The 27,959-nt window shown below is 46.0% G+C and overlaps 1 protein-coding gene across 2 annotated transcripts; it reads right to left on the bottom strand.

The window, feature by feature from the left end:
- LOC125508393 lies at positions 1 to 27,959 on the bottom strand. Of its 2 annotated transcripts, none has more exons than XM_048673099.1 (4): positions 27,648 to 27,959; positions 26,994 to 27,262; positions 23,559 to 23,632; positions 1 to 823 (listed from the first exon to the last, which is right to left on the bottom strand). In XM_048673099.1, the coding sequence occupies exons 1-4, from the start codon at positions 27,683 to 27,685 to the stop codon at positions 257 to 259; spliced, it is 948 nt and encodes a 315-aa protein (XP_048529056.1). In that variant the 5' UTR covers positions 27,686 to 27,959; the 3' UTR covers positions 1 to 256. The 2 variants fall into 2 exon arrangements, with proteins under 2 accessions (XP_048529056.1, XP_048529055.1); XM_048673098.1 differs by having other exon boundaries at positions 23,559 to 23,794; positions 27,648 to 27,958.

The raw sequence follows: 27,959 nt of genomic DNA, 5'->3' as shown, positions 1-27,959 counted from the left end.
TAACTACAAAATCAAAACATGATACTATCTTCCAAGTAAAGATAAGCCATGCTTAGGGAACATGTAAAACACATTGCCTGCTTTTCACTGAACTAGTGAAGGCGCATACAATACCGACTTCTAGCACACAAAAATTAACTAAAACATCCATCCAATGCAGAGTAAAATATATCTGTTTCTCAAAGAACGAAAATTACACAGACCACGTCCAAGATCAAATACTGCAACTTAAATTCGAATTTGAAACACGATGACTTTATACTGGCACGGTCGACCAAGTCACCTTCACAGAGAGGGCGGCATGCTGAAGCATTATTTGTTGACAGGCACATCCATGAATGTTTGCTTTGAAGTAGCAACTGCGTTCAAGATGATCATTTTTAGAGCCGTTCTGACCTACCTTGAACTTCAACTGCATCCAAGTATCCATCTTCACAGCAATCACGTATCTTCTTAAGCCACATGACTCAGCAGTAGTGCCACGAAAGAGAGGAATTTCCTGATCTGATCCGCCGACAAACACAAACGAACTGAGCGATAAATTGAATCCATTCTGCACTTTCAATACGAGAACATCTATTGTTGCTTCCACTGCATTGTAAACACGTGCTAAAGTGATGTCAACCGCACCACAATTGCCATGAATGCGATGTGTGAATGACACAGAAGGTATGGTTAGGTCACAATAATCTGTTGCGCCGTCGATCAATGTTAGATCATCTTCTTCTTTCTCTCCTGTCTTGATCCTCATGTCAAATTCAACTAGAACAGGGGAATTCATTGCAATGCCTCGCTTAGGGCCAGTCATCTCAATGAGAGAACCCTGCAAAACCATTATTATTTAGTAGCTCCTAGTAAAAGTAAGAATTACCTAAAGCGTATACTTGTCTTTCTAGCCAATTGAAAAAGGATCTCAAATACATGGCAGCATAGAATAATTTAAAGTCTTCCCTACAAACATAAATCTGGCTGAACATGAAACCTAACACTTGATAAATCGCGCAAGATAATTAACCATAAACTTGCCCAATATATGCAAGGATAACCCCATCTTTGTCTAACATCCTCGAAGGCACATGTACGCACATATAAAAGTCCTCAAAGTGGAATCACCATCACCAACGCCGCAGATCTTTGTTCTTTATTTATTATAAAGGGAAGTTGGTTAATTATTTATGAAAGAGTCGGTTAAGTCCGGGAGTGACAAAACAGAGATGTCGAAGAAAGAATATCAGGACCACCTGGGTCCAATGGAGGAACCGGAAGAACAGGAGGGAGGTCTGTCTGATTATGAATCTAGTGATCATTCTACTAATAGTAATTCCAACAAAAATGATGCAGAGGAAGAGTGTCAACAAGCAATTGTGCTTGATGGTACTAATGTGGAAAGATTAAGGAGGAGGTGGCTCCCAGGAATCTCTTTACTTATTGTTGGTTCACAGGGTGTGCTTGTCCAATCCACTGATGACATTACTGGAGATGATGCTGCTCCACGCAATGGTACTGAAGCTCAAAGGGGAGCTGCTCAAGCAACAAGAAATAGTGCCAGAATTGCTCAAATGGGAGTGGGTCGTGAGACTATGAGAGGGTTGAAGAAAGAGAGCTGCTAGGAGGGTGGCTGAACAGAATTTGGAAGGTAATACTATCTCCACTAAAAACTCCTTTTCTGTTTTATCTGATGATGATATCTGTTAAAGCTTTAGAAATAGGGATTGACTGTGATTTACTTCCTCTGGAAACATTTGATATTATGAGAGATCTAGAAATAGCTAGGTCAATAACTTGCATCATAAGAACTGTAATGATGAGGTGGAGAAAAATAGTCCAGTAAAATTCCTGGACTGGGAAAATAAAATGGATGATATTGTTGATGATTTTACCATGGTAGTCTCCAGATCTCTAGAAACACTTTGAAAAAGCAGAAGAAAATGGAAAAATTACAGAGCAGAAGGAAGAATAATCACATACTCCCTCCGTTCCTAAATATAAGTCTTTTTAGAGATTCTAATATAGACTATATATGGAGCAAAATGAGTGAATCTACACTAAAATACATCTATATTCATCCGTATGTAGTCCATATTAAATCTCTACAAGGACTTATATTTAGGAACAGAGGGAGTAAATTTGAATCAAGGTACTGTGCAAATCAGATGTATGTTGAGAAATAAGAAGACTGATGGGGGCAAAGTTGCTGAATCCCATCCTATGCAATTACGCATGGTGATCTTCCAGGAACTAGACCCAGGAGAAAAAAAATAGTAAGTATAAATGATAGGTCTGATATGGAATTGTAGAGGGTGTGGTAAGAAGGGTTTGGCTAATTACTTGCAGGAATTATTAAGCAATAATGAAGTGGATTCTATGGGGCTACAGGAAACAATGAAGAGAAATTATTCTGCAAGTTTCTTCAGGAAGATTGATCATACTGATCAATTTTCTTGGCACTAGATTCCCTCTGTTGGAACCCTGTAGATTTAACATTACTGATACTTCTCAAGGGAGATTTCACATCAAAATTCAGTTTTTTGATGTGAAGCTGCAGATAACATTGGGCCGTGATCATTGTCTATGAAGCTGCTCAAGAGGAGAACAAGAGAGATTTTCTAATTGATCTTGTTGGTGGTGATTTCAGCTTGATTAGGTCTGCTAGGAAAACAATGGTGTTTTCCACAGTAACAGTCATACTTCTACTTTTAACTCCATCAATGCTTATGAACTTAGGAGATTGATGTAACACTCCAGTAGATATCCTCTGTTTGATGGTAAAGATGGATACAAGCTTCCCCAGTCACGTTGAGATGTCGAGAGGTTCAGACCTGATGGTCTTGAGGAAGAAGGTTCAGAGAGAGGGAAAAATCAGCCTTCGTTGTTACACTTTATTGCCTCTCATGGGTACCGATCCATCAATTTTACAGTGTACTGCTCCTTCAGTCGTGAGCTCAGCTTGTTGGGTTGGGCTTCTCTCTGGCGGCCCCACGAGCTCGTGCTTGCGCTCCCGCCTTTCCTTGCGAATTGCCTCACGTGCCAGGAAGGTCGTGACAATCCTCCCTCCTTGGGACGCAACGTGCCCCCACGCTAGTGCCACCGGGTGAAGACGATGGATGGAATCGAGCTCCTCCCAGGTGGTATATAACGTTGGCAGTTTCTGTCAGGAGACCTTGACTTGTGACTGACAGTTTCTTGTTACGCCGAATCTGCCGCTCATCCAGCACAATCAACAGCCTCCCAGGAAGTATATGGCGTTGGTAGTTTCTGCCAGGAAATCTTGACTTGTGCCGACAGTTTCTTGATGTGCCGAATATGTCGCTCATCCAGCACAATCAATGGCTGCAACTCAGCAATGGCATCAGGTGATAGAGGGGGGAGGTCAGTTTGCGCTTACTCACTTAGACACAGTGCCTTCTTAAGTTGTGACACATGGATCACTGGATGGATGTGGTTGGATGGAGACAGTTGCAATTTGTAAGCTACAGCACTTACTTTCTGCATCACTTGATATGGTTCGAAGTGTTAGAGTTATATTTATGGTGGCCTTTGGCCTTTTGTATTCTGGCCTTTGGCGTCCCCTGTACATGTATATATGATGGCTTTTGCCTCATGATAATACTAAGTTGCTTTTTCTAACATGGTATCAGAGCCTTAGGCAACTCGTGCTCTTCCGATCCAATTTCTCGCGTCGGTCGTCGCAGCTCCTGTCTCTGGCCGATTGCTGAGGCTACTCTGCTATACGCTGTGTTCTGGTATTTACTCTCCTCTTTGTGTGTTCGTCCGCGCGAGCAGCACGCCATCGGTCCAACTCCACTTGGCCCATCCGCGTCCGCCGGCCTCCAGCTACGGGTTCCCGCTGCTGTCCTCATCATTCGTCTGCCGGTTCCCGCTGCCGTCTTCGTCCGCCGGCCGCCGGTTCCCGCTGCTGGCTGCGTACGCTGGCCGCCGACCACCGCCGGTTCCTGCTTGTGTCCTTGTCCGCTGGCCGCCGGTTGTCCTCGTCCTCCGGCCGCCGGTTCCCGCTGCCGTCTTCGTTCGCCGGCCACTGATTCCCGCCGACTCCCATGCTAGATCAGCCGCCGGCCACTGGATCTATCTCAGACCCGCGTACGCTGAGTGTGGGGATGTGAATCGATCCAACTGCCTGGCTGTGTGCGTAGCTGCACGGCCCGTCAATCACGTTTCTTTTGGGCTGCTGGTGGGCAGCCAGTTGGCCTGCTTCATCCGGCTGCCTAGTTTGAGTTGGCCTGCTTCATTCGGCAGCCTGAGTTCTGTTGGTAAAAAAAAGGAGTAAAAAAAGGCACAATGTTTCTGTCGGTTATGTCTCTCCCTTGCCATCCGGTGTTTTCCGACGGTATTCCGTACATTGATCCAGTCTCGCACATGCGCCTTCCCTCGGTGCTTGGTGCTCGCCCGTTTGGAGGTGATGTTTGTCGCACTACTTCGACACCTTTTGCGACATCCACCGGTGTTGTTGGCCGCTCTACATCGACTCCTTCGGCAGCTGCACCGCCTCCTCTAGCCACTTTTGTGCATGGCGCTAGTCGTTCTACATCGACTCTCTTGGTGTCTTCTGCCGATGATGTTGGTCGTTCTTCAGCGACTCTTCTCACAACTTCCGCCCCGGGTGATTGTCACCCTACGCCGACTCCCTTTACGGGTTCTGCTCGCGGTGGTGACCGCTATATGTCGACTCGTTCTATGTCGACTCACCACACAGCCTCCAAGGGTGATGGCGATTGCTCATCGCCGGCAAGCGTTTCTACCTCAACCTCTTCTGACGTGTCATTGTCTGTGCGTGAGATTGCACAGCTGCGATGCCTGCTTGATGCTTGGGATTCTTCACCGACAGTTTCTGCTGGTTCTGTGGCTGACTCTTCTGGCAATGAGAAACCACCTTCTACCCATTAAGCTACATCCCCATGGATTCTTGATACTGGAGCGTCTTTTCATATGACTTATAATTCTTCCACTTTGACCTCCGTTCGACCTGTCGAGTCCCATGTTCGTGTTCTTACGGCCGATGGCACTCCCCTCCATGTAGCTAGTTGAGGCACTCTTAACACTTCTTCATTTCATGTTCCCTCTGTAGCTCATGTTCCCTCTGTAGCTCATGTTCCTCGACTTACCATGCAGCTCATATCTGGTGGTCAGATTGTTGACTCTAGTTGTAGAGTCATTCTTGACTTTGATTCGTGTTCTGTTCAGGATCGTCACACGGGCGTTCTACTTGGTGCTGGCCCTCGACGCTCTGAGGGTCTCTGGGAGCTTGACTGGCTTCGTCTTCCCTCTGCTACCACCGCCGCCAGTCTCACAGCCCATGTTGCTTCATCTACCAGCTCTTTTCAGCAATGGCATTATCGTCTTGGCCATTTATGTGGTTCTCGTCTCTTGTCTTTGGTTCATCGCGGTGTTCTGGGGTCTGTCTCCGGTAATGCTTCGTTGGATTGTCTAGGTTGTAGGCTTGGCAAGCAGATTCAGCTACCCTATCCTCATAGTGAGTCAGTGTCCGAGCGCCCTTTTGATCTCGTTCACTCTGACGTTTGGGGTCCGGCTCCCTTCGCTTCGAAAGGGGGCCACCGATATTATATTATTTTTATAGACAATTTTTCTCGGTACACATGGATCTATTTCATGTCTTCTCGTAGTGAGGTCTTATCTATATACAAAAAATTTGCTGCCATGGTTCATACCCAGTTTTCGACTCCTATTCGTGTTTTTCGTGCAGATTCAGCTGGTGAGTATATCTCCCATGCGCTGCGAAGATTCCTTGCTGAGCAGGGTACTCTAGCTCAGTTCTCTTGTCCTGGTGCTCATGCTCAAAATGGTGTGGCTGAGCGCAAGAATCGTCACCTTCTTGAGACGGCGCGTGCGATGATGATTGCCGCCTCTCTTCCGCCTCACTTCTAGGCTGAGGCTGTTACCACTTTCACCTATCTCATCAACATTCAGCCATCTGCTGCTCTACAAGGTGGTATTCCTCTTGAGCGTCTTTCTGGCCGTTCTCCCGATTATTCGGCACCTCGTTTGTTTGGTTGTGTTTTCTATGTTTTGCTTGCCCCTCGTGAACGCACCAAACTAACCGCTCAGTCTGTTGAGTGTGTCTTTCTTGGATATAGTGATGAGCATAAGGGCTATCGGTGTTGGGATCCTGTCAGTCGTCGGATGCGTATTTCCCGGGATGTCACGTTTGATGAGTCTCATCCCTTCTACCCACGTCCATCGTCCTCGGCCTTTTCCATGGAGAACATCTCTTTTCTTACGTTTCCGGATACACCTCCCTTCGTGCCTAGTATTCCTACTCCTCGTCCCGCTGTTGCGGATCCGACGTCGTCCTCTCCTATGGTTTCTTCTCCTTCCTCATCACATGACTCTCCACCTTCGACACCGATACCTTCCTCTTCTCCACCTTCATCACCGATACCTTCCGCTTCTCCACCTGCATCACCGCTACATTCCCCGTCTCCACCTCCAGTGATTCCACCTCTCCCCTCCTTTCCTTTCCATTATACTCGTCGTCGACGTGTTGTGAACGAGTCTACTGTTGTGCCCTCTACTTCTGATGTGTCATCTTCCTCCTCACGGTCGACTTATGGTCTTCGTTCTCGGCCTTGTCCGCCCCCTGATCGATATTCTCCTTCTCGCTATGGTCTTTCAACCGTTGTTGAGCCGACTTCTTATCGAGATGCTATTGTTCATCCTGAATGGCAATTTACCATGGCAGAGGAGATTGTTGTCCTTGAGTGCACTGGCACGTGGGATCTGGTTTTTCTTCCTCCCCATGTTCGCCCCATCACTTGTAAGTGGGTCTTTAAGATTAATAGCTAGTATGGTTCACGTCCACGGCGTTGTGCCTGGGGAAATTTGGTGCCTGGCGTGAGCCTGGGTAGGTGGTGTTTTTTTGCCTGGTGAGGCAGCCTGGAAACAAGTATGTTTGGTTGGTTGCCTGGGGTGATGTCTTATCAACTGGTGTCAACATCGGGCTGGGTCCCCTGGTGCAGTGCACATGGCCTTGGACTCTTCTCTTAATTAGTAATTAAGTATCCCAGGCTTCATTTTCTGGCTCCCAGGCTTCATTTTCTGGCTCGGACGCCTGGCCGTTGCCTGGCAGGCTAATGATGTTGGTTTGCTGTCCAGGCCAGGCGAGCGCTCAACCATCCAGGATACGAACCAAACAATTTTCAGGCTAGCTCCACGCCAGGCGTGACACTTTGAGGACATGAACCAAACTAGCTCTAAGACTCGCTTCGATGGTTCTCTTGAGCGTTATAAAGCTCGTCTTGTGGCTCGTGGCTTTCAGCAGGAGCATGGTCGTGATTACAATGAGACTTTTGCTCATGTGGCCCATATGACCAATGTTCGCACACTCCTCGCAGTGGCCTCTGTTCACCACTGGTCCGTGTCCCAGCTTGATGTTAAGAATGCCTTTCTTAATGGTGAGTTGCGTGAGGAAGTTTATATGCAGCCACCACCTGGGTATTCAGTTCCTAATGGCATGGTTTGTCATCTTCGTCACTCTCTCTATGACCTTAAACAAGCCCCCCGCACTTGGTTTGAGCGTTTTGCCTCGGTGGTCACTTCAGCTGGTTTTTCGCCAGTGCTCATGATCCAGCGTTGTTTGTCCACCTTTCTGCTCGTGGTCGCACTCTTCTTCTTCTATATGTTGATGACATGATCATCACCGGTGATGATCTTGAGTACATTGCCTTTGTCAAGGCCCGTCTCAGTGAGCAGTTTTCTATGTCCGATCTTGGTCCTCTTCGTTACTTTCTTGGGATCGAGATTTCGTCCACCTCTGATGGCTTTTTTATTTTCCAAGAAAAGTATATCCAGGATCTTCTTGCTCGTGCGGCTCTTAGTGATGAACGCACCGTTGAGACTCCTATGGAGCTTAATGTTCACCTTCGTGCTTCTGATGGTGAGCCCTTGTCTGATCCGACTCGTTATCGTCATCTTGTTGGGAGTCTTGTCTATCTCACTGTCACTCGTCCGGATATCTCCTATCCTGTCCATATCCTCAATTAGTTTGTTTCTTCTCCCACTTCAGTTCACTATAGTCACCTTCTTCGTGTTCTACGATATCTTCGTGGCACGATCTCTCGTCGTCTCTTCTTTCCACGTTACAACTCCAGGCCTATTCGGATGCTACCTGGGCTAGTGATCCTTCGGATCACCGTTCACTTTCTGCTTATTGTGTCTTTCTTGGTGGTTCCCTTATTGCTTGGAAGATGAAGAAACAGACTGCAGTTTCTCGTTCGAGTGCAGAGGCTGAGTTGCGAGCTATGGCTCTTCTCACGGCAGAGGTGACTTCGTTACGTTGGTTACTTGAGGATTTTGGTGTCACTGTTACTACACCTACTACACTCTTGTCAGACAGTACAGGTGCTATCAGTATTGCACGGGACCCAGTGAAGCATGAGTTTACCAAGCATATTGGTGTTGATGCTTTCTTTGTGCGCGTTGGTGTGCAGGACCATGTTATTGCTCTTCAGTATGTGCCTTCCGAGTTACAGCTAGCGGCCTTCTTACGAAGGCCCGGACCAGAGCGCAACATGGATTTTACCTCTCCAAACTCAGTGTTGTGGATCCACCATGAGTTTGAGGGGGGGTGTTAGAGTTATATTTATGGTGGCCTTTGGCCTTTTGTATTCTGGCCTTTGGCCTCCCCTATACATGTATATATGGTGGCTTTTGCCTCATGATAATACTAAGTTGCTTTTCCTAACATGAAGAACTTGAACGATAGCTTGTGAGATGCCCGTTGCGTCACGGTTTGTTGAACATACAGTCGTAGTAGGAAAACATATTCACCTAAAGTGAATTGTTGTTCTGTACACTTTTTATCAGCCTGTCGCTTCATCCGTTGTTGGGCCCGTGTAAGTGTTGACGAATAACTTCTTCCATCGTAGCTCTTTCCTTCAGCCACAGTTGCAAATTCAGGACAGCTGACAGAACTGGTTGTTGAATACCAAAATACCACAGCTTATGCCCATAGAGCACTTCAAATTGAGTGTCCCACTGCAGAATGAAATGATGTGGTGTAGCAAAATTCAGCTTGTGGCAGCCATTGCGACCATCTCTTCGAATTTGCAGCAACAAAGCACCTCAGAAACATTTCCAGGCACTGTTATGGAGTGCCAGTAACACGGCTTCATGCGCTTCTTTGTGATTTCCTAGCCAAAGTCTTCCATTCAGCTTGATGATGCCTTGTTAAAGAGAAAACCCTTGCACAGTAGGGCTGGCTAGGGCTAATTCGGCCAGCAATTGTTGAGCTTGGGCATTGGGGCTGATAACCTTCTCCTATGATCCCCAACCAGCGTGGCTGGACAGAAGATAGAGCATTTAGTTCCTCTGAATGTTCTCAGCGTGACAAAACATCTGATGCGGCATTGTCCAGCCATTTTTTATACATGATCTTGTACTGGAATCCTAGTAAGCGATAAAACCCTTTTGTTACATAGGAGTATGTGCTTTGTGATCCACCGAATGTATCAGACTACGATGATATGTGTACTCCCCAGCCTATAAATATGAGCGCCACCTGTCAATTGCCAGTAAGATAGCAAGACGATTCCTTGTTGTATGTCTATAGAGCTTATTCCTCGCCCCAAGCGCCTTGCTGAGAAACGCCATTGGATGGCCTCTTTCCATTAGCACCGAGCCTATCCCAGCATCACACGCGTCTGTTTCCAACAACAACTGGTGACTGAAATCCGACAGAGGCTAGCACCGTCTGAGACAGTGTTTCAGTTGGTTTAGTTTCGTCAAACATCATGCATAACTGAATGAGATGTGCCAATTCTCCTTTCTGAATCACCTTCGGAAAGTTGCACCATAGATATTTCATAACACTTGCTCACATTGTCTTTGAGACCTTTAAGAGTGAGCAGTACAAAGGTTGTGGAGGAGCAACTCCACCTTGCTGCTACAATGTGTACGGCACAAGTGTTGAAGGAACAGCTCCAACGTGCTGCGCTAGATATCGCTCTAGAGGCGAATGTAGGCTGATAGGGCAGCAAGAGTTCAATCTAGAACTCCTAGGGCACAAGATCTACTCCAAGATCTTAGATAAGAACAACAAGTTCTATTATAGGTAGGGGTACATAGTCTGGGTCCAAAGTAGAGGTGAGGACCTCTATTTATAGGGCTTTGGGAAGCCTTCACATACTTCTATTTATAGCTGGAATACTATAGAAAACATTATGTAAGTTTCACCATTCTACTCATAGCTACTCACAACTAGAAGACTCTAGAAAACAGTAGGTAGGATAGAAAAGAAAAGGAAAGAAATACTACACTAGAGTGGAAGCATCTAGAAGTAGCCAAACAGATCTGGCATGTGTTTTCTTTCTTCTCATCTAGTGTTCCTCATCATTCTCCCCTGGTTGTTTGGAACTCGCCCTCGAGTTATCTTCATAGAGCGCTTCTTCTGGATGGTAGAGAGTCAAGTCGGCAACATTGAGGCCTCTTTGATTTGCAGGATTATAAAAGCATGGGAATAGGAAAAACATAGGATTGGAATGTCATGCTCATCTCAATTCTATAGGGTTTTAGATTGTTTGAGCATCATAGGAAAACACAAAGGATTCTTTCAAAAAGGTTTGAGTGGATGCTAGAAATCCTATAGGAAATAGTACAAAAAATTCCTTCGAAAAAATTCCTATAGGATTCAATCTTATGAATCAAACAATCAAGGAAAAATTCCTAAGGATTCCAATCCTTCAGAATTCCTATGCAAATCCTTTGAATCAAAGGAGCCCTGAAAGTGTTGAAGATACCCATGTCACTTGGAAGATCTATCACATAAGCATTATCATTTATCTTCCTCACGATAGAGAAGGGCCCATACCTTCGCTGCCTAAATTTCCCTTTAACACCTAAAGGCAGCCTCTCTTTTCGGAGGTAGACCATCACCTTATCACCGACTTGGAATGATTTTGGCCTCTTTTTGCAATCAGCAAGTTGTTTATATTTCTGATTTTATGCTTCCAAAGCGCCGCGAATCTCTTCAAATAACTCGGTGTAATTATCAGCAAAGGACAATGCTGATTTTGAGTCTCCCCTTGATGGCAGCTTCACCAGGTCCATCACATGTGTTCGAACTTTAGTGTAGACAATGGAAAAAGGGCTCCTTCCTGTGGATCTATGCTTGGAGTTATTGTAGGAGAACTCTGCAAGAGATAAAGCCAAATCCCATTGCCCCTTTCTTTCTCCACAAATGCAACGGATCAGATTACCCAAAAACTTGTTCACCACTTCCGTTTGTCCATCTGTTTGTGGATGAGCAGTGCTAGAAAATTCCAATTCAGTGTTGAATTGCTTCCACAAAGTGAGCCAAAATGCAGCAAGAAACTTGCTATCATGATCTGAGACGATGGACCTTGGAACTCCATGAAGTCTGACCACTTCTCGAAAGAATAGGTTTGCCACATGACGAGCATCCGTTGTCTTATGGCATGGAATGAAATGAGCCATCTTAGAGAATCTGTCCACGACCACAAACACAGCATCACTCTCTCGTCTTGTTCTTGGCAAGCCCAAGACGAAGTCCATAGAGATGTCCTCCCATGGAGCGACAGGAACAGGCAAAGGCATGTATAACCCTGCGTTCTGGACTTGGCCTTTATAGGTTTGACATATAGGGCATCGTTGAACAAACTTTCCAGAATCTCTCTTTAGTTGTGGCCAAAAGTAGCGAGCTTCCAAGCTAGCGACAGTCTTGTCCCGTCCAACATGACCACTAAGATTACTTGAATGGAGCTCTCTAACCAGCTTGTCACGTAAAGAACTTCTTGGAATACACAAACGATCATTTTTGAAGAGATATCCATCTTGCATCAAATAATCATCACCTAATGGTTGGCCCCTTGCATGCTTTACCCAAACATGGCCAAAGTCTTCGTCACCCTCATACAACTCCTTTATTTGATTCATGCCCGGAAGTTCAGCTTCAAAAGAAGTCAAGAGGCATGCACGATGACTCAAAGCATCAATCACCATGTTAGTTATTTCAGATTTATGCACGATGAGATAGTTAAACCTCTCCAGATATGCAGACCACCTTGCTAGCATGCGGTCAACATGCTTTTGATTTCTAAAATGCTTCAAGGATTGATGGTTGCTATAAACAATGAACTCTTTAGGCAGCAAATAGACTTCCCAAATTTTCAACACTCTGAAAACAACATATAATTCTTGCTGATAGGTACTCCATTTCTGTCTAGCTTCACTAAAGAAAGCAATGGGCTTCCTTTCTTGAGATAGGACAGCTCCAATGCCTACTCCACTTGCATCACACTCCAACTCAAAAGTCTTGTTGAAATCAGGTAGCATCAAGACAGGAGCTTGTGATAGCTTTTGTTTAATCTCATTGAAACTAGCTTCAGTTGCTTCTGTCCATTGAAACTTCCCTTTCTTCAAACACGCAGTAATTGGTGCCATGACAGTGCTGAAATTCTTCACAAATCGCCTATAGAAAGTTGCAAAGCCATGAAAGCTTCATACCTCAGAAATGGTCTTCGGAGTTGGCCATTCTCGGATTGCTTCAACCTTAGAATCATCAACACGAATGCTGTCACATGTTATGACGAATCCTAGAAAAAGAAGTTGTGTTTGCAGAAAAACACATTTCTTCAAGTTGACATAGAGCTCATTTTCCCTTAATACTTCTAGCACCTTCCGAATGTGATCAAAGTGTTCATCCTCATCCTTGCTATAGATCAAGATGTCATCAAAATAGACCACAACAAAGTGGGATAAGAAGGGTCGAAGGACTTGATTCATTAAGTGCATAAAGGTACTCGGTGCATTTGAGAGTCCAAATGGCATGACTAGCCATTCAAACAACCCTTCCTTTGTCTTGAAGGCGGTTTTCCATTCATCCCCGGGTCTTATACGGATTTGATGATATCCACTTCTCAAATCTAGCTTTGTGAACACTCTTGCCCCACTAAGCTGATCCAACATATCATCCAGACAGGGAATAGGGAATCTATACCTTATGGTGATCTTGTTAACGGCTCTACTGTCCGTACACATGCGCTAAGATCCATCTTTCTTAGGCGCGAGCAGGGCTGGTACAGCACATGGGCTAATACTTTTCTCGAATGTGCCCCTTTTACAGCAATTCCTCCACTTTCTCCTTCAATATATCATGCTCCTTTGGGCTCATTCGATAGTGTGGAAGATTAGGAAGACTTGCTCCCGGAATTAAGTCAATTCTATGTTGAATTCCTCTCATCGGTGGCAAGCCATGTGGCTCCCCAAGTATGTTCTGAAATTCTGCCAATAAACCACGTACCTTTGCTGGAATTTCAACTGTCGGGTGCTCTTCTCCCTTTACAACAAGTGCAGCACACAAATCTGCCTCCTTCAAGTCTTCCATAAACTCATGAGAGGTATGGGAGATAGTTAACATAGTTTTCCCCTCCTCCTTAGAGGTATTACCTTCAGTTTTGTTTGATAAGATAATGATCTTTCTATTGTTCCAAATGAAAGAGTAAGGATTTTCCTTGCCCTTGTGTGTAGTATCCACATCAAATTGCCAAGACCTTTCAAAAAGAACATGGTTGGCATCCATGTCAACCACATCACACAACACATCTGAGCGGTAATGCTTACCCAAAGAAAGCGGCAAGTTGCATTGTTTGGTGATCCTCATATTCACTTCTTTTTTGATCCATCCAATAGTGTAGGGATTTGGATGATCATGGATTTCAAGCTTTAAATGGTCCACCAACTTCTGGGAGATAAGATTCTCGCAGCTGCAACTATCAATCACTAGTTTGCATACCTTGCCATTCACCGTGCATTTGCTCTCAAATATTTTCTTCTGTTGTGTGTCATCGGGTTGTGGTGTGGAACATAGGAGACACTGGATCACACATACCACCTCTTCACCCTTTTTCTTGACAAACCTCTTGTCCGTCTACATCTTCAGATTCGTATTCTTCCTCATCGCCTTCACCATCATGGATAGTCGTGTTAACAAATTTCCTTAGTGGGCAACCGCTGGATATGTGTCCCTCTTTACCGCATTTATAGCACTTTGGGCCTTCGTTTGCCTTACCCTTGCCTCTAGTTTGTTTCGGGATGCGTTGTTTTGTCGTTGGTGGAGTGGCCTTCTCTTCCACCCTATTAGGTTGGCTCCTAGATGAGCCTTCGGTATGAGGATATGGAGGATATGGAGCTTTAGTTGTCTTTTTTATCCTCACAAACCTCTCGGCCTTTAAGGCTAGAGCTTGTGCTTGATCAACAGACCAGATTTGTTGCATCATCAATCGATCTTGAATAGCATCATTGAGACCATTGATGTACCTTGCAACTTGTTGCTCTTCAGTTTCAGCAAGGTTGCACCTCACTTGTAGCCTTAGAAACTCCTCCGTGTAATCTGAAACAGTCCTATTTCCTTGAGCACAATTTTGAAATTGGATAAATATAATTTGGTCATAATCAGCGGGCAAAAATCTCCCTTTCAAGAGACTTTTCATTTGCCATCAAGTTCTCACACGAGGTTCTCCTCTCAACCTGCGCTCTTCTTGAACGCGATGCCACCATGCACCGGCTCCTCCTTTCAGCTTGTATGCGACCAAAGAAACTCTACTATCTTCCGGAACCTCCATGACCTCAAAGAAATTCTCCACTTCATACAACCAATCCAGACACCCTTCAATGTCAACATTTTCATTAAAACTTGGGATCTCAGCTTTCACCTTGTATGTATCTCTTGCATATGTAGGGTTGGGTGCTCTCCAATATGCGTAGAAATTTGGTTCTTCAAGGGCATCATCATATTATTTACCTTCAGAAGCTTCAACATAAATTGGCCTTCTTGAAGCATGTTGAACAACATGTTGTTGTGGCGGTCTTGCTCCAAAATTACCTCTCCTTCTTCCTTGATGAACATTTTCCTCTTCTTTAGATGAATCTCCTTCATTGGTAGCAGGGGGACACCCTTTCTTATCATCTCAACCAGCTGGTCAAATCTTCTATTAAGATCTTCACGTAGCTTTTTGATTTGTTGTTCAGCAGCATCCATCCTCTTCTCCAATTGCTCCATTGCTTGCTGCAACTTGCTCTCGAAGAGGACAGCAAGAACGATTATGGGTCAACGAGGCTCTGATACCACCTGAAGCAGCACAAAGGTTGTGGAGGAGCAACTCCACCTTGCTGCTACAATGTGTACAGCACAAGTGTTGAAGGAACAGCTTCAACGTGCTGCGCTAGATATCGCTCTAGAGGCGAATGTAGGCTGATAGGGCAGCAAGAGTTCTATCTAGAACTCCTAGGGCACAAGAACTACTCCAAGATCTTAGATAAGAACAACAAGTTCTATTATAGGTAGGGGTACATAGTCTTGGTCCAAAATAGAGGTGAGGACTTCTATTTATAGGGCTTTGGGAAGTCTTCACATACTTCTACTTATAACTGGAATACTCTAGAAAACATTATGTAAGTTTCACCATTCTACTCATAGCTACTCACAACTAGAAGACTCTAGAAAACAGTAGGTAGGATAGAAAAGAAAGGAAAAGAAATACTACACTAGAGTGGAAGCATCTAGAAGTAGCCAAACAGATCTGGCATGTGTTTTCTTTCTTCTCATCTAGTGTTCCTCATCATGCCTACACCATTGTGTCCAAACCGCATGGTTTTCTTAACCAATTCACCCACATGGCACCAATTCCAGATAACCAAGTCATGCTGAGTATAATATCATAACATCCGAGATCGAGCACACGTAATTCTGTTGCAGAACCCTGGCATGGTGTTGCTTCATGGCGCCCTTCAGGCCTAGGCGATTGTTCGTGGACAGTAGGGTGTAGCTCCGCCTCCAGAACCGTGACATGCGCACTCACTTTGTCCAGAGTGGACTGGATCACCGCCAAGTTCCTGCCCACTGTTGGTGCCCAAGTATTCACCGAGGAGAGGAGCTTGGTCAGCGCCGCCAAAGTGGTGTCCACGGACGCGAACTTCGCCTTGATGGTAAACATAGATACAAGCTTCCTCAGTGTTACGCTGAGATGTGGAGAGGTTCAGACCTGATGGTCTGAAGGAGGAATAAAGGTTTACACCTTGTTGTCGCTCACGGGTACCGATCCATCTATTTTACAGTGCACTGCTCCTTCAGTCGCGAGCTCAGCTTGTTGGGTTGGGCTTTGTCTCCGTGCCGACACTACGAGCTCGCACCGGCCTCATCTTAACCTTCTCGGCATCTCCTTGCGCTCGCGCCTCTCCTTGCGATTGCCTCACGCGCCAAGAAGATCCTGGCAACTGACATGTCAGGAGGCACTTTTACTTCGACAAACAATCAAGAGGATCCTGTGATGGGTAAATTGTATAGGCTATTAATGTGAAGTGGCGGGGAACAATTACTCCCCATGGCAACGATGGATTAATTGACTAGGATCAATTCTGATCATAGTCCTTTGTTGCTAGATAGTAGATACTCCCTTCATTCCACAATGTAGTGCTTTCTCTATCCCCGTGCTTCAACTTTGACTGTAAATTTAACTACCAAGACCGATTGCGGCGGGAGCAAAAGTTATATCAGTGAATTCGTATTCGAAAGAAGTTTTTAATTATGTAAGTTTTTCTCCCGCCGCAGTCGGTCTTGTTCGTTAAATTTATGGTCAAAGTTCGACCTCGGGAAGCGCGGGCGCACTATATTTTGAAATGGAGGGAGTACTATGGAGGCAAAAGAATCAGGGTCAAAACCTTTTAGATTGAACTCAGCTGGCTACAAAGAGAAGATCTCATTTGAGAAAGTCGAGAAAATTTGGTCTGAGCGCATTGTTGCAAGAGACAGTTTGGATGTGATGCAGAAGAAGACGAAAAAGGCTACTAAATATCTAAAAGGCTGGGGTAGAAATCTGATCGGACAAGTTTTAAAAAATAGGGCAGAAATGATTGATGAGCTGAAAGACTTAGAAGAGCTTGAGGAAATCCAACCTCTGAATGATGAAGAGATGGCAAGAAGGGGTCAAATTCAGAGTTGTGTTTGTGAGTCTCTGGAAGAAGATGAGGAATACTGGCATCAAGAAAACACCAATACTTCCAGCAACCAGCGTATCCGTATCGGATACTATATCTTCATCATTCAGAGACTGGACTTTTTCCTGCCGGCTGATTCTTTCCTGCCGGTGGTGAGCTCCTTTCTCCGGTGCTCTGCTCCCCTTCCCCCACTATCCTGTAGAATTCAATCTAATGGAAGGCTGCTGATTTCCTCCTCCTCCCTTTCTCTCTAACTGAATTTTTATGTTTGGTAAATTGTTGCTACCCTTTGGCTGTTGGTTCTTACTTTTGTTGGAATCATGGATAAGATAGAAGATAATGGATTGCACTGACTAAATATATGCTAAATGGCTTGGTGCTTTAATTGATAACATATTTTTATATTATTTTCAAAAGTAGTCAAATGTATCGTTGTATTGGCACTTTTCAGAAATGACATATTTACATATCCATATCACCCAGATACACCTAACTGTTGAACATGTCGCCTTTTAGTCAGCCAACACTTAGCGCCACACAACATTGCGGGTCGAATCACCATCCTATAGAACATGCCTTTTAGCTTTTGTGGTGCACTCTTGCCAGAGTGAACGCCAGAATTTTGGCGCACTTCATCCATCCAGTTTTGATTCGATGGCTCACATCTTAGTCGGTATCACCATTGTTCTGCAGCATTGACCCCAAATATCGAAGGTGTCCTTCTGAGATACCACCTGCCCATCAAGGCTAACCTCCTCGTGCCTAGTGGTACTGAAACCGCACCTCATGTACTCAGGTTTAGTTCTACTAAGCCTAAAACCTTTCGATTCGAAAGTTTGTCTCCATAGCCCTAACTTTCTATTAACCCCCATCCAACTACAATCAATTAGCACCACATCATCCGCAAAGAGCATACACCATGGGATATCTCCTTGTATATCCCTTGTGACCTCATCCATCACCAAAGCAAAAAAGATAAGGGCTCAAAGTTGACCCTTGGTGTAGTCCTATTTTAATCGGGAAGTCACTTGTTCGAACACTTGTCACAACATTATCGTACATGTCTTGGATGAGGATAATGTACTTTGTTGGGACTTTGTGTTTCTCCAAGGCCCGCCACATGACAATTTGTGATGTCTTCTCGTAGGCCTTCTCCAAGTCAGTGATACCATATGTAGGTCCTTCTGCTCCATGTTCTCCATAAGTTATCATACCAAGAAAATGGCTTCCACGGTCGACCTCCCTGGCAGGAAACCAAACTGATCTTAGGTCACGCTTGTGATTCTTCTTAAGCGGTGCTCAATGCATCCCCATGTTCTTTAAGATTGGTATTAATATATTCCGCCTCCACTCTTCTGGCATCTTATTTGCACAAAAATGAGGTTTAAAAGCTTAGTTAGCCATACTATCGCTATGTGTCTGAGGCCTCTCCACACCTTTTTTTTCAAGAAAACGCAAGAGAGCTTGCATTTCATTGCTTTGGAAAGAAAGAGGGTTTCAGTTACAATCCTCCTAGGAGGGAATTACAGTGCCCAAAGGCACATCAGTGAACGTCCCAAGTTTGCGGTACAATGGCTCGAAGCCCTAGGGTGCCGGCTCTGGCCCAGAGGACGGCCTCGTCCTTGATCTTCATGAGCAGGTCGGACGCCGAGGGCCGTCCTCTGTTGAAGATGCAATCGTTACGGTGCTTCCAGATCATCCATGGGACGAGGAGGGTCGCGGAGGCGAGGCCCTTGCGCATGGGTTTGGGGGTGTGCTGTCGCGCCGTGTGCCACCAGTTGTCGAGAGAAGTCTCGCTGTCGGGCGGGGCGCAGGGGATTCGGAGCCAGTGCAGCACCTCGTACCAGATCTGCCGGGAGAAGGGGCAAGCTAGGATGAGGGTGGTGCATGGTCTCGGGGGCCTTGTTGCAGAGGGGGCATCGCGCGGGGTGTTGCAGGCCGCGGCGGGCGAGGCGGTCGGCCGTCCAACATCGGTCCAGGCGGGCGAGCCAGTGGAAGAATCGGACGCGCAGGGGTGCCCAGTTCTTCCATGTGAGCTTCCATGCGTCGCAGCCCGTGGAGCCATTGAAGGTGGCGATGTAGGCCGATTTGGCGGAGTAGACGCCGCGGGGGTTCCACTTCCAGGAGAGGCAGTCTGGCTCGGCGGAGAGGGTCGTGTAGCTGACTGCGTGCCAGAGCTGTAAGTATTGCCCGATCTCGTGGATGCCAATTGTGCCGTGTATGTCTCGTGCCCATCGGTTGGCCTGTAATCCATCGGCGGCGGTCCTGAGCTTGCGGCGGCGCTTGGGAATGCAAGCGTATAGCAGTGGCGCGATCTCGCTAACGGAGCGCCCGTCGATCCATCGGTCAACCCAGAACAGGGTCTCCGTGCCATTCCCGATTTGCACGGTGGTGGATGCGAAGAAGAATGCACGCTCCTCAACTGTGAACTGCAGGTCGAGGCCAGCCCACGCTCTAGTGTTGTCCGTGCGGCTGAACCACAACCATCGGGTGCGAAGCGCGAGGCTCGTCCGGGCGAGATCGTGCACGCCGAGGCCGCCAAGAGAGAGCGGCCTAGCAACACGTTGCCAATTGACATGGCAGTGCCCGCCATTTGTCTCCGCGTGTCCTGCCCATAGGAAGCCTCGCTAGATTTTCTCGAGTGCCTTGATGGTCTTCATGGGGGGCGCGAGAGCGAGGAGCTGATGGATCAGGATCACGCTCAGGATGGCCTTGACAAACGCTACGCGGGCGGCTTTGTTCATGAGATGCGCCATCCAGGTGGGTAGCATGCTGGCCGTTTTGTCGATGACGGGCAACTGTGCAGCCATGGGACGGTGTAGAGTCAGGGGGATGCCCAAATAGGTGATCGGGAACTCGGCGAGGGGGAAGCCCGGCAGTGCCCGCCATTTGTCTCCGCGTGTCTCCGCGTGTCCTGCCCATAGGAAGCCTCGCTAGATTTTCTCGAGTGCCTTGATGGTCTTCATGGGGGGCGCGAGAGCGAGGAGCTGATGGATCAGGATCACGCTCAGGATGGCCTTGACAAACGCTACGCGGGCGGCTTTGTTCATGAGATGCGCCATCCAGGTGGGTAGCATGCTGGCCGTTTTGTCGATGACGGGCAACTGTGCAGCCATGGGACGGTGTAGAGTCAGGGGGATGCCCAAATAGGTGATCGGGAACTCGGCGAGGGGGAAGCCCGGCAGGTTGGCAGCGGGTGCCGCGTCATCAGCAGAGCACCAGATCAGGGTGGCGGAGCTTTTTGAGAGGTTGACCTAGAGGCCTGAAGCTCGGCCGAAGAGCAGTAGGATGCTCTTGAGGCGGTGATGCCGCCAATGGTGGGGTGGCAGAAGAGGATTACATCGTCGGCGTAGAGTGAGACCAAGGGGATCGGGCGCCGGGGGTGCAGCCACTGCAAGACGCCCAGTTTTGTTGCGTGGCGGAGGAGGCAGCCCAACGTGTCAACGGCGAGGATGAAGAGCTGTGGCGACACGGGGTCGCCCTAGCGGAGGCCACACCTGTCCCAGATGGTGGGGCCGGGGTTTCCGTTGATCACCTTCGTGCTGGCCGAGGAGAGCAAGATGGCCGGCCAGTCCAGGAAGCGAGAGCCGAAGCCGTACTGGCGGAGGACCTCGAAGAGGAACGACCAGCTAATGGTGTCGAAAGCACGAGCCAAGTCCAGCTTCACGAGGACGCAAGGGGTGCCGAGCTAGTGTAGAAGGAGCGCGGATTGGCGCACGAGGATGAAGTTGTTGTGCAGGCTGCGGCTGTGGATGAATGTGTTCTGGCACGTGCTAACGAGGTTGTGGAGCTTTGGCGCGAGGCGTAACGATAAGACCTTGGCAAAGATTTCGGCGACGAGGTGGATTAGGCTTATAGGCCTAAAGTTGCCTAGGCCACAAGCGTCTGCGCGCTTCGGGAGCAAGGTGAGCAGCACCTGGTTGAGGGAGCAAAAGCCCCGACCACGCATCTCGTACAGCCACTGGAAGACGTCGACGAAATCTTGCCGGACGATGGGCCAGCACGCGCGTAAGAACTCGGCGATGAAGCCGTCCGGGCCGGGAGCTTTACGTACGAGGCGTTTCACCGCCTGCCAAATTTCCTCGGCGTAGAAAGGGGCGTCAAGGTCATCGAGGTTGGTGGGCGGGATCAGCTCGGAGAGGTCGAGGCTGCACTCGCGGGACGTCTCGCAGCCGAGCAAGGCGTCGAAGTGTGCGTATGCCACGGCCGCCATGTCGCAGGGGGCAAAGATCAAAACGCCGTCCACAGTGAGGTTGTGGATCCGATTCTTCTGTCGCCGGTACGTGCATTGCCGGTGGAAGAAAGATGTGTTGGCGTCGCCGTCCTTGAGGAGCGCAATGCGGCAGCGGGGGGGTGCACAGCACGCCACGGCGGAACTTCCAGCAGTCACGCGAGCCGTGTCCAAGGTAGAGGCAACGACGGCGGCGGATGTCATTGGTGCACTCGTGCACGGGGTTGATGGGGTCCAGGCAGAGGAAGCAGAGGCCAGCGGCCTCCTCCGGAGAGGGGCTGCGGCGGTGGTGCCGCTGGGCCGACAGGGTGGCATCACGGCGCGCGCCCCGGCACCTATTCCTGCGGTGGGGGGCCTGGAAGCCATCCGCGTCGACCTCCGGACCTCCATGGACGCGGTGGACCTCGCTGCGGGGCCCGAGGCAGGTGGCGGCTGGGGCGCGCTGGGGCGGCGTGGCGGGGGCGGGCACCACCAGGGGGAGGGAGGCATGAGGGTCTAGCCCGAGGCGGGAGGAGGCGTCCAGGCAACCTCGCTGTAGGATCTCACGGAGGACTCGCCAGCGGCACGAGCCGGCGGAGCCGAGGTCGAGGTCGCTGGAGCTGCCGCTGGGGGAGGCCATGGTCGACGGGGGAGGAGGGCTACCGACGGGGGTCGACGGCGGCAGGCCTAGAAGTAGGAGGGGGCTAGGCTAGAGGAGGAGCGGGAGCGGAACGGCGCAGAGCCATCTCAGAAGTGTCGATTCTTCGTTGCTCGTCCTTCTGCAAGATCAACATCAGATTTGCTAGCTTGCGAGGGTTGCCAACCGCAGCAGAGTACAGCTGAGGAAGAGCATAAAGAGAAGGCAGTGGCCTCTCCACACCTCAATAGGGATACAATCAAAGCTCTTCGCCTTACCTCCTTTCATCCCTTTTAAAGCCTCAATGACCTCAAACTCCTAGATTCACCGCACAAAACACATGTTGGTATCATGAAAGGAGTCGTCCAACTCAATGATAGAGCTCTCACTCTCTACATTGAACAGCTTGTTGAGGTACTCCTACCATCTATGCTTAATCTCCTTGCCCTTCAACAGGAGCTTATCTGCTCCGTCCTTGATGCATTTGAGTTTGTTGACATCGCTCGTCTTCCTCTCTCAGATCTTAACCATCTTATAGATGCCCCTTTCACCTTCCTTCGTGTCTACGTGTTGGTAGTGGGCCGACCCCTAGCTTAACTCACATCTCGCTTTGAAGTCTTCTTTGCCATATTGTATTTCTCTATGTTGTATGCACTCCTATCTGGGTGTAGGCATCTAAAATAATATAATTAAGCAATGACTAGTGACTGCTAAATTCTTGTTGCAAAATGCGGTGTGAATTTCTGGGATGGGTCTACGCGCATCGGTTAAGCAAAAAAATAGTAAAAGATCAAAAAATGTGAAACTTTTTTGCGAGAAACGGTCTAGCATAATAATCACATTTAAAGTATCAGTCACAAATGAGTTATGTTGTAATATGAGTAAAAAAGTAAAAGTGTAGCTACAGAAACCGTGAATAGTAGTGTTTATATAGTATTGATTCTGTTGTATTTTGCTCGGAATACGATATAAATCATTTTATCCCGAAACTTTAAATGTGAGTTATGCTAGACCATGTATTTTGTCAAAAAAGTTTTTCAGTTTGGGTACGCGCGCACCCAGGTTCCCCGAGATGTATTTTCAGTGCAAAATGCCATTATAACAACTTTGGATTGAATTTTAATCATATAGAAGCAAATATTTAGCCATAACCAAAATATAACTAAAATACGCAAATGTTCATGTATACACTATACATACTTAAACGCTGAATAACCTAAGCTTATGTTTTTTATATAGGAAAAAACATTCAAACAAAACTAAGAATGCAATCAAGAGCATCTTCATTGTGTATACCAATCTACACAAAATCAGAGATAAAGTGGATTATATTATAGTACTAGTAAATGCACGTTAATATTAGGCAGTATATTAGATAGGATATTTTTGCGCGTTAATTATGTGTTTAGTGCTATATTTGTATGATATTAATTACACACTGAACATGTTGAGCGCTCGCCATTGAAGCAGTCTAGGTCGTTGGATTGACCTGGTTCGATGGTCAAGATTAGTTGGAACTGCCCCTTTGAGTCTTTTGATATTGGTAGAGATACAACATTCAGTCCCAAATTCTACTACTGAAAAGGAGATTAATTAGTTGTAGTATGTCATAACAATGTTATATTTCAATTCATCTTCTCTATGAATGTGATGAAATTGAGATTACATTGTAAAATAAGCGAATTGCTAAAAATAAACTGCATGAGGTATTGAGGTAATGATGTGCACCTGTTGCGCAATAATGGGGTCATCCCTGCTACGGTTGACAATATAATTAAGCAATGAGTCCACATAATCCCGCACTGCAATATATCCATATAGTTCTACTGAGCTAGTGTTGATAGAGACACTAGCCAATTTTAATGAGAAAATTTGCATCATCGGCCTTTTATAATGCACGCAGCACCTTTCTCGGTCAGGAAAGCAATCCGTTGGCTCCGATAACATCATTGGCTCAAGTTGTGCTTCATATATACATATATATAATATTAAATAAAGATGTACTCTAAAAGTATAATCATGTCAAGTTGTGCTTCATATATATATATATATATAAAATATTAAATAAAGATGTACTCTAAAAAGTATAATCATGCTTTTCACGCACATATCTGAGTTCAAAAACAATTATCTAATGAAATGCCTCCAATGTTACTATTATAGAATAACAACAAAAGAAATACTAATTGAACAAGTGAGGAGAGTGACGCAACGCTACATGATGGAAATACTGAAGCAGACTATAAGAGTAGTGGTTAACAAGACTTCAATTCGTGTATGGCAAAACGTTTAACGAAACAGTATGTTAAACTTTTTGATCTTCAAAGAACTTCATAAGATGTTCGTTATCGACAAAAAACAATTTTCTCATCGCCTATTTTCATTTTGATACATAAGTGCATACGAGACTTATTCATTTATCTGATTCGAAAAATAAAACAATTATTGCTAGGACACAATGCAATATACTATTTGAAAGTAAAGATAACATTATGAACTGGCGCCAACTCTAACAACATCTGTTGAAAATCAAGATGCTCATAATACTAACGCTTATTATTACATGGCGAAACTGGCTATTTGTATAAGTGGACTACCCTGTGGATCATATATCCAAAGTTGGTTGTCAATTGGTACAATACCCATTAGGGGCAAAGCAGAATAGAAATTGACACTCGTACCCCTATGTAGAACAAGGGAGTTGCATTCACTTAATGACCAATTCGATCACTCGGGGGATCTGCCCAACTAGAAAAGCTCATGTGACCCTAGAAAGAAATCTTGCGCAGTGCAACCAGCGGCTGATCAATCCATCACCTATTAATACGTCTTCACCACCGTCACTGCATATCGTTGTTTATCCAACATAATCGAACTCCTAGCCCAGTACCTTAATGCTACCACACGCTTGCTCATATACCGTTTTTGAACCATACAAGTGCTAATCCCATGAGTATTCATGGCACTAATATTGATGTTGTAGACAATATTATGAAGATAATGATAATGAAGGTGTGGCTACTCCAGATGATGATCATGTACCCATGGAGCATTGATTGTGATATGGATAGCCCAAATATGGAGGAAGGTAGCACTTTCCCTTCAATGGATGCATTTAGACTAGTAATCAAACAATATGCAATCAGGGGAATTTGACATGGGGTCTCTAAGATCTGAATCGGTAGGTTTCACGGCATTTGTAAAGCCAAAGGATGTATGTGACACATTAAGGCTGAGAAAGTGCAGCATGGAGTTGTCATGGTACAGATCTTGTTGTGAAATGCTAATCTTTGTACTGCTCTTTATCATTATCATTTACTTGGTACTTATTGGCTCATTCTTTACTTATACTTTTATTTGCAAGTGACTGGTGTAGGGCCTGATCACATATGTTTTACTAGCATCACATATGTCTTACTAGCAGCGGGAGAACATCTAGTATGGCATCTCAAAGCTGGATTGCCGAGAGGGCAATGCCTATGTTGAGGAAGAACCCTAAAACGAGTGTTGTAGAACTGTAGTAGAAGTTGGAAGAAGACTGGTCTCACACTTAGGCTCTGTTTGTTTGGGCGTCTGAGAGCAGCTTTGGATGAAAAAAGCTAAAGCCCAAACAAACAACTGTTTTGCACCCGTTGTGGCCTCACAGCATAACGCAGTTTGCAGTTTTGAAACAACTCCCAATCCAAACACCACAAGACGTACTTCAGCTGTGAAGTGGATTGCGCTACCATCCATGTACCAATGCTAACCTTGCGCTTTAACTCACTTCACAAAGAAATTACCATCCCTAATCAATCAATCTTGAGTCAAGCCTCCTCAGCGTATGCCGCTGGAGAAGAAAGTCTGGTTCAGACACCTACACCTGGATAAGAGTGTAGACAACAACGCGAGTTATGGGTGAAGCAAGGGGTGGGGTCAGGCTTATGAGGACTTCTACCAGCATTTAAACACGAAGGAAGGCAAAAGGGACTTCTATATGGCCAAGATCCAAGAGAGGAAGACGAGGGATGTCAACCAAGTCAAATGAGAGCTCTACCATTGAACTAGACAAACTCCCTTTGACAATACCAACAGATGTTTTGTGCGAAGAATCTAGGAGTCGAAGGTTGGGGAAGCTATCACATTGTTTCTTTCTGGACCCAACTAACATGGATCTGGAGAATGTAGTGAAGGCCGCTTTCCCTAATGGCAAGCACAGGAAGTGCATTAAGCAACTTACCACAAGCTTGGTTGGGGAATTCCTTGGTAAAGTATGGCCACATGTGGGCTGCAGCTAGGGCATATGAAAAAGATAAATTTGATAACCACATGGCCAAGATATTTGCAGCAAGCAAAGGTAGCAGTATACCTACTACAACACCACAATTTACTATGGATGAGGTTCATTTCTAGCCCTTGCACAAGTGATTCATTCATTTTTATGCTCTTGTTGCAAACATTTAATCGCTCTTGAATTTTTAGGTGTGGGGTTATCCCAAATATTAAGTGTGACTGCATAACTAATAATCTTGCTGAGACCTTAATTCTTGGCTGAGGGATATAAAGGATTTGCCTATTGTTCATCTAGTTGATACTTGATAAGTCAAGTTTTAATTAATTATGTTACTTTTTAAGCAGAGGAGAGCAAGGTAAAAGGTAAAATACTACCTGCTATCATACAAGAGTTAATGTCTATCCTAGAGTAATAGGCCATCGTAAGCCGCATGGATCCAGCAAGTGGAGTGCCAAGGTCAAAGATACTACAAAAAATGACCTTCAACATGTAGTTAAGTGTCTTACACATGAATGAACTTGCCTAGAATGGCAGCACATGGGCAAGCCATGTTGACATGCATTGGTTGTGTTAGTTCACCAAAAAATAGATGTTGAAATAAAAGGTTGACAACCAACTTTGGGTATATGATCTAAGGCCTCAGGACTAAAGTCAACCAGCTTACAATAAAGAGATGTTGGAATTAAAAAAAACTACTTCGGAAATAAATACTTGGGACTTCTACTCTCTTTTAACTAACATAGTAACACTCTACTAAAGCATCAGCTACATTGCATACTGCTAAAAAATAATGCACATTCAGCCTCAAGCTTTTAATCAATTAGCTAAATGTTGTCAAATATCCTATAAATCAACTGGAACGTGGTAGGAAAGAGATTCGCATCACTTACTCTCATCACGGTCAGTAACACGACATAATTTTCGAAGAGCAAAGCTTCTTTTGTATATAGCACCATCCCGGTGGCTGCTGTTCTTAAAGATGAAAGTCGATCTTACATTGTCCGCGGGATGTCTAACAAGGACCTCCTTGGTTCCCCACCTCTTTTCTTCTCTACTTATCCCTTCGGTGATGTGGCAGAGCCAATTCGGTTTACCCCATTTCTTCTTGTCTTTTACTCCCATGATGTTCCGGGCCATGATCCAGAATTGATAAGCAGATCTATCACCAAAGAGCAATTAGAATTCGGCTAAAATAAGATACGTGGATTGAAATTGTAATCATACTACTCCAATCGTTTCACTATATATGTCCCCATTCTTGGGAACCTCCGTTCCAAAATATCTATCCATTCAGCAAAAAAGAAAAATAAGAGTGTAGTTGCAGTTTTTTCCAATCTTTCCCCTTGCTTAAGTGCTTTGATATTGGTTGGCAGCCGTATGGTGGGACGAGGACAGATGTATTGAAACAAAAATCATTCAAACAAATGTTGAGGAGGAAACCCTTCAAAATAATATAACTGCAAGGACGAATAAGAGTTCAAAGGCCCAAAGTTCAACGTTTGTCTCAATTCAGCGCCAAAAATATCCACAAGATAAAGACGCACCGGGGAACATGGTCCAGATTTCGCCACGAGTGGAGCATCTTGTTGCTCAAGTTTCGGAGGACCCAATCGAGGAGAAGCAGAGGTGATACAGAGAGGAGGGCAGCAATTTGGGGACGGACGAGGCCGCGCGGTGGAGCGACTGGGCGCTCGTTTGGATGGTGCGGAAAGGTTGGCAGAAAAAAATTAGGGTTCGGAAATCGGAACTGGGGACGCGGAATGCGCGAGGCTTCGACCAATCAGGCCATCCACCTCGTCCGTTCTTTCTTTCCGCTCGATACAGCCGGTACGGGTACGGCCAGTACATGGGAGGTG

This window comes from Triticum urartu, chromosome 5 (assembly GCF_003073215.2).
Source record: "Triticum urartu cultivar G1812 chromosome 5, Tu2.1, whole genome shotgun sequence".
Classification (NCBI taxonomy): domain Eukaryota; kingdom Viridiplantae; phylum Streptophyta; class Magnoliopsida; order Poales; family Poaceae; genus Triticum; species Triticum urartu.
Note: the sequence above shows the minus strand (reverse complement) of the source record. Positions and strands in the feature narration are given on the sequence as shown.

Bases quoted from the DNA above. Each gene is read 5' to 3' on its own strand.
- LOC125508393 (XM_048673098.1), bottom strand. From the start codon at position 27,685: ATGCTCCACTCGTGGCGAAATCTGGACCATGTTCCCCG. The intron at 23,795-26,993 runs GTAAGTGATGCG...GTATATATGAAG, and splicing joins TGTTACTGACCGTGATGAGA to CACAACTTGAGCCAATGATG. The intron at 824-23,558 runs GTGCACATCATT...ATGGTTTTGCAG, and splicing joins ACCCCATTATTGCGCAACAG to GGTTCTCTCATTGAGATGAC.